This window comes from Salmo salar, chromosome 18 (genome assembly GCF_965601325.2).
Source record: "Salmo salar chromosome 18, fSalSal1, whole genome shotgun sequence".
NCBI classification, from domain to species: Eukaryota; Metazoa; Chordata; class Actinopteri; order Salmoniformes; family Salmonidae; genus Salmo; species Salmo salar.
Genome location: NC_138308.1, coordinates 22280001 through 22299033, shown reverse-complemented (window position 1 = coordinate 22299033; position 19033 = coordinate 22280001). Strand labels below are relative to the sequence as shown.

The window sequence follows — 19033 nt, the reverse complement described above, 5'->3', positions numbered from 1 at the left end:
CGTTCACAAAGTAAATATAGATAAACACTATGTAGCCTCAAAACATGGTTACAACTATTATTTTGATACCATGGATGGTCAGTCCTCGCATCCATAGCTCTTTCTATGAATTTGAGTGGTCACATTTCTCCAGCCCCGTTCCTCAGCTTTTTACCCAAACAATGGTGGGGAGGGCGCTTTTAGATAGTTCCAACTACTGACTGCCACATTAACAGATGGCATAATGGGAATATCCGCTCATCTAATCTCTCTCTCTCTCTCTCTCTCTCTCTCTCTCCTCTCTCTCTCTCTCTCTCTCTCTCTCCACAACTCAAAACCACAACCACAGTCATGAATGAATGTGCAGAGCTGAGTACGGAGAAGCAGTATAGAAACATTTTTCTCTCGTCCTGATGTTTCTTGTGTTGTATTCATGTTCCTTATTTTTGCAGACAAATCGAAACAGAGGGTGAGCGATAGAGAATGTTTGCACTTTGCAGATGCAACCGTAGTGCAAGGCAGAGCCACAGTATGTAGATAGAGAGATTGTCTTTATATTACCAATTTACCATTAGTGATGAGGACAATTTTCAAAAAAACATCTGCTTGGGAGTACTCTACTTTCCTCCTACTTTCTCACCCTTTTGACCTTTCAATTACCCATTTTTTCTCCTCATATACACTCATTTACTCAATAATATATGTCTGTCTCAAGAATGCAAGCAGCTCTACTGTTTGAAGGACAATCGTCCCTGATGGATAAGTCTTTCACATTACAAGGAAGGTGAATTGCGGGAATGCTGTACTTGTAGGTTACAAAAAGTCACAACTCGACATGACTGTCTGGAGTTATTCACAACGCGCACACAATATCTAGAACGTATTAATGTCGCCATGTACCCAAGGCCGTGCAATCGGTGCAAAGTCAGGCACTTGTCTATCATGGGAACTAAAGTTTACCCACTACACAACCTCTCCAGGGAGGACTCACTGAAAGGCATGATAAAGACCATCACTTTTGACCTCCAGCCAAGATAACACCCGGAGCTTTACCCTCAGACAGGGGGTGGGCCCTGCTGACAGCCTCATCTCATCACCAAGGCGACCCCATCCTTAACCTGTTATGGCTAGGGGGCAGTATTTTCACGGCCGGATAAAAAACGTACCCGATTTAATCTGATTATTACTCCTGCCCAGAAACTAGAATATGCATATAATTATTGGCTTTGGATAGAAAACACCCTAAAGTTTCTAAAACTGTTTGAATGGTGTCTGTGAGTATAACAGAACTCATATGGCAGGCAAAAACCTGAGAAGTTTCCAAACAGGAAGTACCCTCTCTGACCATTCCTTGAGCTTCTTGGCTCTGTTTAAAGAAAATTTAGGATCTTTGCTGTAACGTGACACTTCCTACGGCTCCCATAGGCTCTCAGAACCCGGGAAAAAGCTGAATGATGTAATTCCAGCCGCTGGCTGAAAAACTTTAGCGCGTTTGGATAGTGGCCGGTCAGAGTACTATGAGACTCAGGCGCGTGCACGAGGGGATCCCATGCTTTTACTTTCTCTCTCTTTGAACGTAAACACGCTTTCCCGGTCGGAATATTATCGCTTTTTTACGAGAAAAATGGCATAAAAATGTATTTTAAACAGCGGTTGACATGCTTCGAAGTACGGTAATGGAATATTTAGAATATTTTTGTCACGAAACGCGTCGGGCGCGTAACCCTTATTTACCCTTTCGGATAGTGTCTTGAACGCACGAACAAAACGCCGCTGTTTGGATATAACTATGGATTATTTGGGACCAAACCAACATTTGTTATTGAAGTAGAAGTCCTGGGAGTGCATTCTGACGAAGAACAGCAAAGGTAATAACATTTTTCTTATAGTAAATCTGACTTTGGTGAGTGCTAAACTTGGTGGGTGTCTAAATAGCTAGCCGTGATGGCTGGGCTATCTACTGAGAATATTGCAAAATGTGCTTTCACCGAAAAGCTATTTTAAAATCGGACATAGCGAGTGCATAGAGGAGTTCTGTATCTATAATTCTTAAAATAATTGTTATGTTTTTTGTGAACGTTTATCGTGAGTAATTTAGTAAATTCACCGGAAGTTTGCGGGGGGTATGCTAGTTCTGAACGTCACATGCTAATGTAAAAAGCTGTTTTTTGATATAAATATGAACTTGATTGAACAAAACATGCATGTATTGTATAACATAATGTCCTAGGGGTGTCATCTGATGAAGATCATCAAAGGTTAGTGCTGCATTTAGCTGTGGTTTGGATTTATGTGACATTATATGCTAGCTTGAAAAATGGGTGTCTGATTATTTCTGGCTGGGTACTCTGCTGACATAATCTAATGTTTTGCTTTCGTTGTAAAGCCTTTTTGAAATCGGACAGTGTGGTTAGATAAAGGAGAGTCTTGTCTTTAAAATGGTGTAAAATAGTCATATGTTTGAAAAATTGAAGTTTTTGTATTTTTGAGGAATTTGTAATTCGCGCCACGCCCATCATTGGCTATTGGAGCAGGTGTTCCGCTAGCGGAACGTCTAGATGTAAGAGGTTAACTGATGGCTCACTACGCCATCACAAAGCCCCTCCTCCATCACCATGCAGTATACAGTATCTAGCCTAATGCACACTGACTCAATGCATCTTAATCCTTCACTGGAACCACTGTGTGTGGATCTAAATACTGAACTCATTTCAAAATATAATCTACCATCTAGAGAATCAGCTGCACCACAGATCATAATTCCCACCACACTATGGAAGAGCGTCTGTGTGGAATCTGAGTGGAAGCACTCCCAGGGAGGAACTAAGGAAGAGGAGGTGCCACTCAGCCATATATGGGCATGATAAAGATGGGTGATGTCTGGAATGACCATATATGGACCTTTACACGATGGGACTTCCCATAGCACCAAATATTGGCAGCTTAATCATTTAAGGGCATTATTAATGGGGAGGAAAAGTCTTGGTTCACTAAGGGTGTTACTAATGAACTGATTGAGCCTATTGGCATATCACATCTAATTATTTATGTAGGCTTACTAATTATGGATTATGAAGACGGTTGAGCAGAATATCTCAAAAGGTTGAGATATTCCCTATATCATGTTGTCAAATGTCAGAAATCATACTCAGATAGACATACTCCATGCAACCAAAATAACTGTTGAACCTGATGATTTCTACAATGCAAAATTATATATGTCTCCCGACCCCTCCTGTCTCAGCCTCCAGTATTTATGCTGCAGTAGTTTATGTGTCGGGGGGCTAGTGTCAGTCTGTTATATCTGGAGTATTTCTCCAGTGTCCTGTGTGAATTTAAGTATGCTCTCTCTAATTCTCTCTTTCTTTCTCTCTCTCGGGGGACCTGAGCCCTAGGACCATGACTCAGGACTACCTGGCATGATGACTCCTTGCTGTCCCCAGTCCACCTGGCCGTGCTGCTGCTCCAGTTTCAACTGTTCTGCCTGCGGCTATGGAACCCTGACCTGTTCACCGAACGTGCTACCTGTCCCAGACCTGCTGTTTTCAACTCTCTAGAGACAGCAGGAGCGGTAGAGATACTCTCAATGATCGGCTATGAAAAGCCAACTGTCATTTACTCCTGAGGTGCTGACCTGTTGCACCCTCGACAACTACTGTGATTATTATTATCTGACCATGCTGGTCATTTATGAGCATTTGAACATAGCCATCTTGGCCATGTTCTGTTATAATCTCCACTTGGCACAGCCAGAAGAGGACTGGCCACCCCTCATAGCCTGGTTCCTCTCTAGGTTTCTTCCTAGGTTTTAGCCTTTCTAGGGAGTTTTTCCTAGCCACCGTGCTGCATTGCTTGCTGTTTGGGGTTTTAGGCTGGGTTTCTGTACAGCACTTTGAGATATCAGCTGATGTAAGAAGGGCTATGTAAATACATTTGATTTGATATAATCTCCCACTCTCATAAAGGACACACGGCAGTACTGCTCCTTGGTCATATTTCCCGAGGTGACTAAAACCTCATAATTATTTACATTTTAGTCATTTAGCAGACACTCTTATCTAAAGCAACTTACAGTAGTGACTGCATTCATTTTCCTACTTTTTTCATACTGGTCCCCCACGGGATTTGAACCCACAACCCTGACATTGCAAGTGCCATGCTCTACCAACTAAGCTACAGCATTAGCTCAAGCACCCTTTTTTCAAGAAAGTGCCATTAAATGCAAATGTCCCCACTCCAGTGAAACCTTTCCTCCGCTCCCTAAACGAGAAGGCAATCTTTCTGTGATTACGACCAAAACCCCCGTTGCCTAGCAACACACAATTAAGGAATATGCTTTCAAGAGGCTTTGCAGGCCGTCCATTAACAGATGAAATTACCAAAGCAACAAATGTCAGCCTCATGCACATTAATTTGTTGTGCTGAGCGTGTTTAACTTGAGCTAGTGTCATGGCTGCAGATTTTTACAGCAGAGAAAGCTAGCTAAACAGAAGGGGTCCTTTTGACATAAACAGAAGAAGCACCATACTTTTTCCTGAGACTAGACAGCTTTCATAAATCCATTTGTTCTCAATCTACAGTGGAGCTGTCAGAGCCCATGGCTCCAGAACTGGGGGAATCCATGGATGCCAGCCTAGTCCAGAGAGAACTGAGTGAATCTGTGGATTAGCAGTGTTGTAAAAGGAGGATCTACAGGATTAAACCCTCTCGCTTCTCATTACAGTCACTCAGAGAAAAGACACAATTGTTGATCGGCCATCTACACATTCAGTTGATTTCAGCAGCACAGCTAGGATGCCAACCAACCGGTAGAAATAAAGCAGGCACAGCTCACAGCAGCTATCTCTTCATATGCATTTTTAATCAAACAACTTTGATGACGAATCACACGTGTTGAAATCATAGCCTGTGCTGGTCATTTCTCACATCTTCCACATTTCTGTATCACCAACATTATTAGAGAGATACATTTAACAATGTAGTTCATTTGAACATTTTCCACATAATTCCTTTTCATTCCCTACAATGGTCACTGCTGCACCTGAACAGATCAAAGTGTATGCAACACAACACCCAACCTACTGCTACAGGCTACTCCAATGTATCTCATTACCATGATGCAACAAGACCGTCATGTTTACTACAGTAGGGGCCGGGGGGAGAGGTGGAGCATGGCCATTACGGGTCTCCTCTACATTGCAGAGAGATTTTTGCTGAAATAAAACTATAAGCAGGATGATGCTGTAAGCTGCGACCACTAATACACAACCCACCAGACCACCAACCCACCAGCCCACCAGGCCTGTAGATTATGGCAGATTTAACAAGTTTGCCCTTGCACTGTGTGGACAAGCTCCAAATGCCTTCGGATGAGGTGAAGGGCAGGGAATACAGCTCCTAAGCAAAAACTCACTCACACACACAGACAGACAGACACACACCACACTCACACTTGCACGCATAAACTCATGGCTCCAATTCTCCCACTGTCTCCCACGTTTAACATTGACCACGAAATACTGCCTACCCAGATTGGTTGGACAAAGACATCTATTGACATGGAATGTTTATGCTTTAAAAGCAGCGTTGCTGCTGACGACAGCACACACCGTACCACATCACCCAGTCCTTACCCCACTCCCACACTCCACCTGCTGACGACAGTACACACCGTACCACATCACCCAGTCCTTACCCCACTCCCACACTCCACCTGCAGACGACAGCACACACCGTACCACATCACCCAGTCCTTACCCCACTCCCACACTCCACCTGCAGACGACAGCACACACCGTACCACATCACCCAGTCCTTACCCCACTCCCACACTCCACCTGCTGACGACAGCACACACCGTACCACATCACCCAGTCCTTACCCCACTCCCACACTCCACCTGCTGACGACAGCACACACCGTACCACATCACCCAGTCCTTACCCCACTCCCACACTCCACCTGCTGACGACAGCACACACCGTACCACATCACCCAGTCCTTACCCCACTCCCACACTCCACCTGCTGACGACAGCACACACCGTACCACATCACCCAGTCCTTACCCCACTCCCACACTCCACCTGCTGACGACAGCACACACCGTACCACATCACCCAGTCCTTACCCCACTCCCACACTCCACCTGCTGACGACAGCACACACCGTACCACATCACCCAGTCCTTACCCCACTCCCACACTCCACCTGCTGACGACAGCACACACCGTACCACATCACCCAGTCCTTACCCCACTCCCACACTCCACCTGCTGACGACAGCACACACCGTACCACATCACCCAGTCCTTACCCCACTCCCACACTCCACCTGCTGACGACAGCACACACCGTACCACATCACCCAGTCCTTACCCCACTCCCACACTCCACCTGCTGACGACAGCACACACCGTACCACATCACCCAGTCCTTACCCCACTCCCACACTCCACCTGTTGACGACAGCACACACCGTACCACATCACCCAGTCCTTACCCCACTCCCACACTCCACCTGCTGACGACAGCACACACCGTACCACATCACCCAGTCTTTACCCCACTCCCACACTCCACGTGCTGACGACAGCACACACCGTACCACATCACCCAGTCCTTACCCCACTCCCACACTCCACCTTGGTCATCAAAACTATTGCGTGTGACAAATACTAGCGTGAAACAATACAGAGGACAGCAAGAGTCGTAAAGTGTGCAAAGATGGCTGACCGTTGACACGTGAGAGTCTAAAACACGACTCAGAAAGAGGAAGGTACTCTCAGAGCTTTTCAACGGGGACTCTGACATTTTAAGATCACAACAGCTGACTATAGATAACTAGGGCATGGGTTAAAGGCTGACATTGTTAAATGTTTTCATTTTAAGCCATTAAGCCAGTCATACCCCCCCAAAAATACAGAATATGGTACTAATAAAACCATTCACATAAAATATGGTAGCCTTTATATGAAACATCAAGTTGAGATGTTTATCCATTGTCAATACAATTCACATCCACGGGTTTGCAACAAGCTGAGCTGCACAAAGCCAACAGAGAGACTAAAATGATGTGAAAGCAGCAAAGAGATCAATTCATCTCAATCCACTGGAAAAGTATCTACAACACTTGAACGTTGAGTGGGAACCAGATAAATGGCCCTTTTCAGCTCTTGGTTTAAGAGCACTGCAAAACAGTATCCTGTATTCGATTCATGCCAAATAGGTGCCATAAAGTGAGCAGTGTCGGAGCCTTACATATTCAACCATTACTTGAGAAAGGGGTTATCCACATGTCAAGGTTATCCTGACAAGGAAGGGTATAAAAGAATGAATCGTATTGAAAAAACACAATACCTAATTGTTGTCTTAGCTACAGTAGAGTGAATGGTTATATAACCAAAGCCCTCATTTCAAATAGAGAAAATGCAATAACTGTAACAAGAATGCAATGAAGAATGGCTCCTTTAGTAACCAATGAATGCACTACAGCCAAGAGACTAGGGGAGCGAAGGAAGAGGAGGGAATGCAGAAGGGATAAAAGTGTGCTTTACTTGTATCTGGTGATGCCATGGTGGAGACGATGACAGGTGGGCCTGTACGGCGGCTAAGCTTCTGGTTGGCGGCCATAGCACTCTGGCTCTGCATGGTGGTACCCACGGGCATCATGGCGCCATCAGACGGGGTGCCCCCAGCCTTGCGCATCATCTGAGGGCTGAGGTGGGGGCTGTGCATGGGCGACATGGGTTGCAGGCTGCGGTCCCGCTTCATCAGCTCCATGGGCACTGTGTAGTTGGTGGAGTACGCCTTTGGGGCCTGCTGAGGCGGCGGCAGGGCAGGCATGGACACTGGCATCTGCTGTTGTTGCATGGCTTGCATTGCAGCCCCTGACATCTGCTGGTGCTGGGGCAAGGCAGCCATCATCTGCATGCCCGGATGCATAGGGACACCCGGGTGTTGGGAGTATGCAGACACGGGCCGGGACTGGACAGGGACCATGGCGCCACTGTAGGGCCCCGGGGTACGAGGTCCTGGGTAGCCCTGGGTGGTTTCTAGGAGGTGCTGAGAGGGAGCACTGTTGGGCCTCCTGGCCATGGCCTCTGCCATCGCGGGGGAGATGGTCTGCATGACACCGGGGGTCTGTGGTGGCATCAGCCGTGGATCCACGCCCATTGCCATGGCCTGTTGATGATGTTGGTGCTGCTGCTGCTGCTGCTGCTGGAGGTACATGTCAGAGCGGTGGCTGAAACTGTTGGAGCGGCCCCGCATGGGGGCCTGTTGCTGGGACGTGGGCGTAGGCTCCAAGGGCCTCTTGACACTGATGGCTACCCGCGACAGCACCCGCGCCTGCCCTAAGTTGGGAGCCACAGAGCGCACGTCATTCTCTTCCATGACTGCCAGCATGCCGGTTGTGTCAAAGCCCTGCTGGATGAGTGAGGAGATGGTACTCTCCGAGAGACCCTCATTGCGAAGCAGAGCCAGGAACTCTGGGTCGGCGTTCCTCTTTGGGTCTGCAGGCGTCTGGGGGGCTGTGGGAGGTGGAGGGGGGAGGGCTACAGGGGCTGGTGGGGGAGGAAGAGGGGCAGGAGCAGCGAGAGGTGGGTTGGGGTTGTAGACCTGCATGTTGGGCTGTGGAGGCTGTTGTACTCCGTAGGGCGAGGTGCAATCCTGCCTCATCATCATACCTCGTTGTTGCATGCTCCCGTCCAGCCCCTGAGTGTTAGGGTCCACCACCAGGCAGGTGGCTGCGGGCTGCTGCTGCCGATGGTCCAGGGGACGGCCGTTGATGTCGGTGTAGACCGGCTGTCCAGCTAGATGGGGTGGCTCAGATGCGTACCGAGGCGAAGATGGTTGTTCCATCCCATAGTGAGCAGGAGAGCGCTGGCCATCTGGCATCATCTTGGCAGCGGCAGCTACAGCTGCAGGCTGACTGTAAACCTGGTTCATGCCATGGGCAGTTGGCGGAGGAGGGGGAGGAGGAAGAGGAGAAGCCGATGAAGGACCCGGAGGTCCGGGCCTCCCTCCCTGTCCCTGGTCCCATGGCAGCCGTCCCACTGGGTTCATCCCATAGTGGGACGGGGATCTGTTGAGCGGGTGAGGCTGTGGCTGCTGCTCCACCCGGTAGAAGCCCCGGGGATCCTCCGGTGGTCGGGGAGCCATAGCAGGGTCATGGGGATAATATTCCTGGGAGACGATGGATCCTTGGTGACTATGAGCCATGGTTGGACGGTCGTAGTGGTTTAGCTCAGGGACTGAGCCCTTTCTCATTTCCCGGGGATCAGCAGCGTAGCCCTGCTGGCTGTACAGAGAGTCCTGGTAGGAGTAGGGGTCTCGTTTCAGATCCAGGTCAGGAGGACGCACCCCAGGAGGTGGCTCGTGGTAAACTCCTCTGTAAGACAGCGAGTTGCGTCGGCCCGCAATCCTGCCTTGGTGGTCGTAAACGCTTTCTCCCCCGGCCCACTGCCCCTCATTCCCCCCCAGGGTGTCCCAACTGTGGGAGCGACCGATATTCAACTGCTTGCTGGTGACGAGCATTGGAGAGAAAAAAACAGAAGACAGCTTTACAGAGGAAAAAAAACAAGCAGGAGTAGTTGGTGTTTTCTTTCAAGTGTTCAGTTACACTTTACATCAAAAGAGTGGAAATGAAGGAGGGAGGACGGAGGAGAAAGAGATGAAGCAGTGGGGTGTATCGTTTCACCTGATATCCAGCTGTAAGGTTTTTGGCTCTCCTGAGGTCCTTGCTATCAGGTGGCTCCCCCTTGACAGGCAATCCTTGAATAATTCATCTCTGGAAATATTATTGCTGGTGGTGAGAAGGGATAGAGGACACCACACACACACACACACACACACACACACACACACTGTGCAAATGTTGCAAAGGCAGCAGCAGCTACTCCACTGAACCACAATGACAGGGTCCGTGCTTGTGCTGGCCACCAACTGTGTAGGCTACCCGACGCGGTGAGAGGAGGAAAAAACTAGAAAGGAGGGAATATTAGAGGGGGTGGGATGGGAGAGGGTCGTAGGCAGGGGCTTGTAATAATCCAGTAGGGTTTTATCCTTCCCCTACTCTGGGACACTTTAGTCGCTCTGGCGATTGCTATGAGGGATTACCGTCTATATAAAGCCTGATTAATTCTACTGCCCATCGTGACGTCACGTGAACCAGATAAAACATATCTCTGATTATTCTGTCCATTTACGAGGGGGCCCATCTTCATCCACATCCGTTGCCCGGGACACTTACCTTGGACTGATCACTTGATTGGGTCGTCAATGAGTTGCAGGGCCGGCTGGGTCTCGTTCATTGAGCAAGAGGAGATTCACACCACACCGCTAGTATCCCTCAGGGAGGGGGAAGGCAGGCAGGCGGGTAATTGAAATGAATACAGATCTCACTGCTGTCTCATGTGCTGTCAGGAAACATCAAATCCACTCTGATTGGACACTAATCTGTTGCCGGCGCCGACGCTGCCAGAGTGACCACGCAACTGCTGTGAAACTCGCCCAAAATGTCACTTACGCCTCTGTAGCCTCCTGTCACACTGTCCCCGCTCACTGAGAGGACCTGATAATTGTCACGAGAGGACCGGGACTCTGAGAAACAGAAACCATGGGTGGAAATGGGAAACAGACTGGTAAAAATATTCACACTTTGAAAAGATTATTAGAACAACATATTGTCTGCCACTCACAAAAATGAAAATAATGATTAATTGCCCTTGAGAAATAAGCATGAAAGACACTGACAAAAGCAAGGCATTCCGCCTTGAGCGAGAAATGCACCCACGGATTGTCCTCAAAGCACAATTTACATGTACAATTGTGGAACTAAAGCCATTTTTTTCCAACCACTTTCTATCTACCTGCTGTTACCACAGCACTCCACCCAAAGCCTTGCTGATCCACTTTACAGAGCAAAGCTCTGAAACTGGATTTTGCCCCCTGTCAGAGAGACCTGGGGAGAGGTAAAAGGGGGGAGAAAGCACTTTTTGTCACCACACATGCAATCCCTAAGCAATCCCTCAAACCCTCTGTGAGTCCGTCCTATCCTCCCAGTCCCTTGTGATTCCTTGTCCTTAGGCTTACTGTACCTACCTGCCTGGCCAGCAGACACTTGATATCCCTGTTGGAGAGCTTCCCTGTTAACTGTTGTGGCAGAAAGGACGCCTTCATTTTCATTAACCCTGTCCTGGGATCAGTGCCGGGGCCTCATGTTTTCTGTTGTTATGACAGCTAGGGGATCCTCTCAAATAACCCACCACGTTGACAAATTATACTAGAGTTTACCCTACATTTGCTTTTTATACAATCGTGAAGACCCAGATTGGACACTGGACTGCAGTGGTGGATCATGAATCCGTTCGTTAATCAGTGTTGCGTAATTAGGGAGATAAGAGATTGCACTGGACAGGAAGTAAGTGTAAAAGCTGAAGCGCCCACTGCTATTGCATTATGGGTTGAAAGGAAAAAGTGGATTATTGTTGACAGTGGAATTGACTTCAGACCAACTTAGTTTGTGTTTTTTTTTTAAATTTTATACTAGTTCCAGGAAACTATAGTTGACAGAAGGACATAAGGCAAGTGAGATGGGGAGAGAGGGAAATGGATGGATGAGAGAGCGAGAGACGGAAGGCAGCTTGGGGGCACTGATATTAAAATGAGAGCGAGTTTCTCAATTCGGTTTCATGCTTGAAAGATTATCACGGTGAAAAGTAAACTAATTAAGTCTTTAGGGACTTTGGGGAAACCAAAAGGCCTGCACATATGTAGAAGCACGCAGTTATCTATAATAAAGCAACCCTACGTAGCATATGCCTTGTGGGAATAGGGTTAAGTTAACTTTGCAAAACATTAATATCGGTCACTGGAAACCATTGCATTGCCCTGCCACCAACAAACCCAGTGTGTACGTACAACCTGTGTTTCAACACCATCAGAGAAAACCATAAAAGTCCCCTCTTACTGATTTCCTTCTGTGATCTGGTTCCCAAGAGAGAGAGTGCTAGGCTAGACCACACATCTTTATCAAATAGATCTAGATAGAGAATGTGTTCTGGGTGTGTAGATCTAACCATAGAGGAGCAACGAGGCAAAGACACTGTCGACAAACCAAGGATGAAGTATCCCTATTCCCTATACACCTGAGTATATACATGACATTAAAGGCATAGTTCACCCACATGACTAAATCACATGTTGGTGTCCTTACCCTGTAAGCAGTCTATGGGACAAGGTATGACCACAATACATGCTTTGGTTTTGTTTTCCCTTGCACTTTTTCAAATGCTAACGTTGAATTGGATTTGTGCCCCAAATGCTAAAAAGTTAGCATTTGAAACAGTGGCCAGTTAAACAAAACCAAAGCATGGATTGCTGTCAGACCTTGTCCATAGACTGCTTATAGGGTAAGGTAACCAATAAGTAATGTTGTAATTTGGGTGAACTATCCTTTCAAAGCTGAGATCCACAGTGCCACTGGTCGCATTTGTTTTTGTTTTGTTTTTGAAACAGGGCAGACTCTGCTGTTTTAGCGCACTTGCAATGACGTGGCAGTTTCACCGCCTCAGATTCCAACTTTAAAACGCAGTGTGACATTTAAATGCACAGACTTGTGGAGGTACGTACACTATTATGTGAGAGAAGACACAAAAGTGAGCCACTTGTACAAACCCAGTATTATCCGCTACAAGTGGAAGGTAAAACAAAAGAAATGAATACCAAGCAGAAATACCTCAGTCACGACATACAGTACGTGGAGGTAGCACAATATTTCTTGGTACACCTTGGTATTGTAACTGCTACTCTCATTGTTCTGCCACATGAACAGTACAGGGGTTCCTATTCAACAGGCTGTCATTGGTGGCTGCATGTTTCACATCTGTGAAAGACACCATTAATCAGAGTATCTAATCTCTCCAAGGCCACCCACACGGATGCCTATGTTTAATAAGCCCCCTACATCTCATTGTCACTCATACCCCAGCACCCTGCCTCGATATGAATAATGCATCTTAGTCAGACAGGCGGGGGGAGGGTATGTATGCCACGTGTGTGTGTGTGCGTGTGTAAACTCACATGTGATGAGCTCATTTGTACTCAGTGCACAGCAAGCGTGCATGACCCTGGATCTGTTCTGAGCCTTTGACCCTGTTCAAGGCAGCTCCTCTCCGTGTCTTCTGACATGTTACAGTGACAGCGCTTCGGCAGGGTCCCATTACGCTAAGACACGCCACCGCTGTAACCAGCCTTGTTCAGACATGAACACTGACTCTACCAGACATAAAAAACAAACTGCCTCAATATTCATCCACAGCGGTTTACTCGTTGCATGATTAGAATATTTAACACACATGAGTTAGGGCAGTAGGCACACTGTAGGTGAGAGATAGAATAGGGATTTATTTTTTATATTTTTATTTCACCTTTATTTAACCAGGTAGGCTAGTTGAGAACAAGTTCTCATTTACAACTGCGACCTGGCCAAGATAAAGCAAAGCAGTGCGACACAAACAACAACACAGAGTTACACATGGAATAAACAATAAACATTAAATTACATTGGACCAATGTTGTTTAGAATTGTCACGGCTTGACCTCAATGCATATTGTAAGTTGCTATGTGACTCCAATAGCAATACTATGACTACTTTGTTTAGTGCTGTGGCGGTCATGACATTTTGTCAAACGGTCATGACATGTGGTCAGACGGTGATGACATGTGGTCAGACGGTGATGACATATTGTCAGACGGTCATGACATGTTGTCAGACGGTCATGACATGTTGTCAGACGGTCATGACATGTTGTCAGACGGTCATGACATGTTGTCAGACGGTCATGACATTTTGTCAGACGGTCATGACATGTTGTCAGACGGTCATTGTCATGCAAAAGACTGTCGATCTCGCGGTAATTGACCGCAAATTAACAAACAAGATGCTGATACGCACCTTCGGAACATTTATATTTTAACAAGTCAAATAAATACATGTAATATACACCGTCCCAATAAATCCATGATTTATTTTAGGTAGGTATAAAGAAACATGATATGAAGAAAATGTATTTCAGATGAACAGAATATGAGTTGGCCTATTGTATGTTATCTGGCTATGCTCAATGCCATAGGCTGTAGGCTTGTTCATTTAGCAGACAAGACATGCTTATAAGTCCCGTGCCATTATTTTATATTACATGATTTTATAGTAAGAAGAATATAATTTCACTTAGCCGAATAAAATAGAAAGGGTATTTTTCCCATTTTGGAGTAAGTGCGCATACGAAGGCTAGGTTGAACATAAAAGTGATCCTTTGAAACAGGTCCTATAGGCTACACTAGACTTAGAGTTATTTGGCAACTTTAGTTGTTAATGATACAAACCTTAGAATGTCTTAGAAATCAAAATATATATGGGCTGCATGATAGGCTATTGATGATTTGAGTCACTTGAGCTATGTTCCTTGCCTCAGGCTGCACACATTGTTTCTCTAATCAAGTGATCATATTATCACCCATCAGACTATTCTCAATGTCATATTATCTTTACTAATACGTTACATTTGTTTCGATTTAGAATGGCCCATTATCAAATGGTTAGGAACAGGGGCAGGGGGAAAAATACATGTCATCTGCCTATACACTGGAATGTCGAATGGAGGCAGCTTTCCTGCCTGTTTGTTGGGGTAGGCTACTCCGGTTACTTCACTCCACACATCAACCACTGTTTGAGGAGCATGCAGCCTCTCACTGCTCGACAGGGGACATTCCATCCAAACTCATTTTGCCAAGGGCTCCCCAAAAGGGAAGGGGTCTGAATACTTTCCGAATGCACTGTATACAGTATAAGCCTATGTATGGATCTGTATCAGCTCTAGTATGTGTATGGGTGTTTAGAACGAATCATCATCTCAGAAAGTGCTGTCCATTTCCTTGTTAGGCTTTGAAACGACATCCACAATGACCATGTTTTCCACTCAGTTTCAACCTGTTGTTGAACATATTTCTTCAAATTGATCAATCACAGTGAGGTGAGTTTTAAAAACACTACTGTTTTGATGATAAGTGTTTGATGGACAATAGAGCCTTGAGTACCAGGCCACTAGCGAGTTGGGTACTACCAAAGCATGTCCTGAATGCATATAAGGAGATTACCATGACACAACAGTCACGTGGATTTTTAGTGTGTGTAATTTTACTGCAGTCATGACTCATGACTGACCGGTAGGGCAGTAACATGCTGACCACACCACTCGCGTTACAGGCACGAGCGTTGCAAAACAAACTGCCCACGAGCATCTGCGTAGCCAGGCGCTAAAATAGAACTTGGTTCTATTTGTGATGCTTCACACGCTGCAAGTCCCACCTCTGCCATCTCCTCATTGGTTTTTAGGAGCATATACCCACGTGGGTGATTAAAAGATTAACTGAGGTCCACACTCCAGTCCAGTTGGTGGTGGTAATGCACCTTAAAGTTGGTTGCCAACCGCCATATAAAGTCAGAAGATAAAGACTGAGGGAGATATTACTGAAAACTAACTAGGTTTCCCCTTATCTGTGGATTAAATGTCGGAGTACGGAACACACAATTTTGTGTGACTCAAAATGGGTCAAAAGTCTACAAAGATCCGGGAAAAAAGGACCTTGTGCATTTCAGGTAAAATAACAACCCAATGTTTGTATCCCAGGACAAATTAGCCAGTAACAGCGAGCTAGCTAGCCAAATGGCCATGAATGTTTCACGTGTTTCGACCTGTCCCTAAATGAATATGGTTGGTTTAGATTTTGTTTTGATATTTCAATCTGCGTGTCCTGATAGCGTCTGGTGTGGACGGACAAAATCAACATGCACTCGATGGTGCATGCGCATGCCCGGTCTACTCAGCATGTAATACCGTCACCGCAACAGTCCTACTTATGACTGAATCCAATGGATATTGATCAGATTATAACAGAGAATGTAGATACTCTCACTAATTTCGGTTAGTCTTAGCTACAGTAATATCATATTAGTTACTATGTTATTAATGTTTCAACAACATGTCTCCAAGATTCCTACAGTGCTCAGAGGGGGGCAGCTTATGTTGCAGAAACGGAAGAGAAACAGAAACTCTAAACCTGATGGTAATGATTTGCTCTGTGTCAGACTTGTTACATGGGGAGCATCTCAATGGCATTTTCTTGACTCCTTGCTTCCTCTTCCTCGACCGCTTCTCAAAAGCTCACGTGTCTTTCTGTCGTACTACTCAGCGCACAGACACCCTTGCACACTTAATGTTTTTTTTATTTTGTGAATCAGCTAATGATTGTTGAAACAGGGTTCAAGTTCAATGTCTAATTTCACAGATAAATGCTTATTATATTGAAAGGTCAAACAACACTGCCATTAATACAAAGAATGAAAAGTGTTTGTCACACGATTTTGGAGAAGTAAAATGTTATTAGAATGTATTCAAATTAGAGGTCAACCGATTATGATTTTTTTCGATACCGATACCGATTATTGGAGGACCAAAAAAAGCCGATACCAATTAATTGGTCAATTTTTTAATTTTTATTTGTAATAATGACAATTACAACAATACTGAATGAACACTTATTTTTACTTAATATAATACATCAATAAAATCAATTTAGCCTCAAATAAATAATGAAACATGTTCAATTTGGTTTAAATAGTGCAATGTGTGCCATGTAAGAAAGCTAACGTTTAAGTGCCTTGCTCTGAACATGAGAACATATGAAAGCTGGTGGTTCCTTTTAACATGAGTCTTCAATATTCCCAGGTAAGATTTGTATTTCATATACCTTTGACTATTGGATGTTCTTATAGGCACTTTAGTATTGCCAGTGTAACAGTACAGCTTCCGTCCCTCTCCTCGCTCCTACCTGGGCTCGAACCAGGAACACATTGACAACAGCCACCCTCGAAGCAGTGTGACCCATGCAGAGCAAGGGGAACAACTACTCCAAGTCTCAGAGCGAGTGAAACGCTATTAGCGCGCACCCCGCTAACTAGCTAGCCATTTCACATCGGTTACACCAGCCTAATCTTGGGAGTTGATAGGCTTGAAGTCATAAACAGCGCAATGCTTGAAGCATTGCGAAGAGCTGCTGGCAAAACGCATGAAAGTGCTGTTTGAATGAATGCTTACGAGCCTGCTGCTGCCTACCACCGCTCAGTCAGACTGCTCTATCAAATCATAGACTTAATTATAATATAATAAACACACAGAAATATGAGCCTTAGGTCATTAATATGGTCGAATCCGGAAACTATCATCTCAAAAACAAAACGTTTTTTCTTTCAGTGAAATACGGAACCGTTCCGTATTTTATCTAACGGGTGGCATCCCTAAGTCTAAATATTCCTGTTACATTGCACATCCTTCAATGTTATGTCATAATTACATAAAATTCTGGCAAATTAGTTCGCAACAAGCCAGGCAGCCCAAACTGTTGCATATACCCTGACTCTGCGTGCAATGAACGCAAGAGAAGTGACACAATTTCACCTGGTTAATATTGCCTGCTAACCTGGATTTCTTTTAGCTAAATATGCAGGTTTAAAAATATATACTTGTGTATTGATTTTAAGAAAGACATTGATGTTTATGGTTAGATACACGTTGGAGCAATGACAGTCCTTTTTCGCGAATGCACACCGATTATATGCAACGCAGGACAGGCTAGATAAACTAGTAATATCATCAACCATGTGTAGTTAACTAGTGATTAAGATAAGTTTAATGCTAGCTAGCAACTTACCTTGGCTTCTTACTGCATTTGCGTAACAGGCAGGCTCCTCGTGAAGTGCAATGTAAAGCAGGTGGTTAGAGCGTTGGACTAGTTAACCGTAAGGTTGTAAGATTGAATCCCTGAGCTGACAAGGTAAAAATCTGTCGTTCTGCCCCTGAACAAGGCAGTTAACCCACCGTTCCTAGGCAGTCATTGAAAATAAGAATGTGTTCTTAACTGACTTGCCTAGTTAAATGAAGGTGTTAAAAAAAAACAACTAAAGAAGACCATTTCAGTATTTTCTTAACTTAAAATCCTCACCAAGACACACAGACAGTCCAGACAGAGTAGTATAGGCTATTTTAAAAAATGTAAGAGAATGAATGCAAATGTGTGCTGCTAATGAACAATACCTATGCCCAATTGATTACCTTCGAACTGCCGGATCTGAATAAAAGGGTTGGATGGATGGCTTCGCTAGTCCAGTAATTGAATTGCAAGTCATTCATATGTTAATAATCCAAAACTTCTGCTTAAAAAGATCTTGCACTGCTACACTCAGCATTCATAATTCTTAGAGGAGGCTACACCTACAGATGGGAACGACAGACCTCAAATACGTCCTTCTGGAAGTGGACAGAATATGATGCTCTCGAATGCCGAGGTCGCCTAACCCTCACTGATGGGGTTATCTCCAAGTTATCTGGAGAACACAACCATATCCCGGGCAATGCTCGGATTCAGATCCAAAAGGTGATGATGAATGGCCTGAAGGAGAGACCCAGGAAGAAACCGACCAAGTTATGGACCGTTGTACACACGGCTTTCCTGTGTCTATTTGGGGAGAAAATACATTCTTTTAAACGAAAACACCTTGTAGAAACTAGATAAAAGGTCAGATATACACTGAGTATACAAAATATTAAGAACACCTTCCTAATATTGAGTTGCGCCCACTTCTGCCCTCAGAACAGCCTCAATTCATCAGTCCATTGACTCTACAAGGTGTCGAAAGCGTTCCACAGGGATGCTGTACCATGTTCACTCCAATTCTTCCCACAGTTGTGTTAAGTTGGCTGGATGTCCTTTGGGTGGTGGGCTATTCTTGATACACATGGGAAACTGTTGAGCATGAAAAACCCAGCAGTGTTGCAGTTCTTGACAAAGTGAAACCGGTGCACCTGGCACTTACTACCATACTCTGTTCAAAGGCACTTAAATCTTTTGTCTTGCCCATTCACTCTCTGAATGGCACATATACACAATCCATGTCTCAATAGTCTCAAGGCTTAAAAATCCTTCTTTAAACTGT

General features: G+C 45.2%; 1 protein-coding gene across 6 annotated transcripts in view; it reads right to left on the bottom strand.

The window, feature by feature from the left end:
* LOC106577038 (C-terminal-binding protein 2) overlaps window positions 1-19033 on the bottom strand; it is a 102997-nt gene that overhangs the window by 46265 nt on the left and 37699 nt on the right. Inside the window, exons 1-2 of one of the 6 annotated variants that reach the window (XM_082964791.1) lie at window positions 9679-11370; window positions 7535-9501 (exon numbers count right to left, since the gene is read on the bottom strand). The exons of 1 other annotated variant lie outside the window; for it this stretch is intronic. In XM_082964791.1, coding sequence (XP_082820917.1) covers window positions 7535-9248 — 1714 coding nt within the window. In that variant the 5' untranslated portion in view covers window positions 9249-9501; window positions 9679-11370. Of the gene's footprint in view, window positions 1-7534; window positions 13269-19033 lie in introns of those variants that run through there. 4 more of the 6 variants (XR_001322057.3, XM_082964789.1, XM_014154713.3 and 1 more) reach the window with 4 other exon arrangements.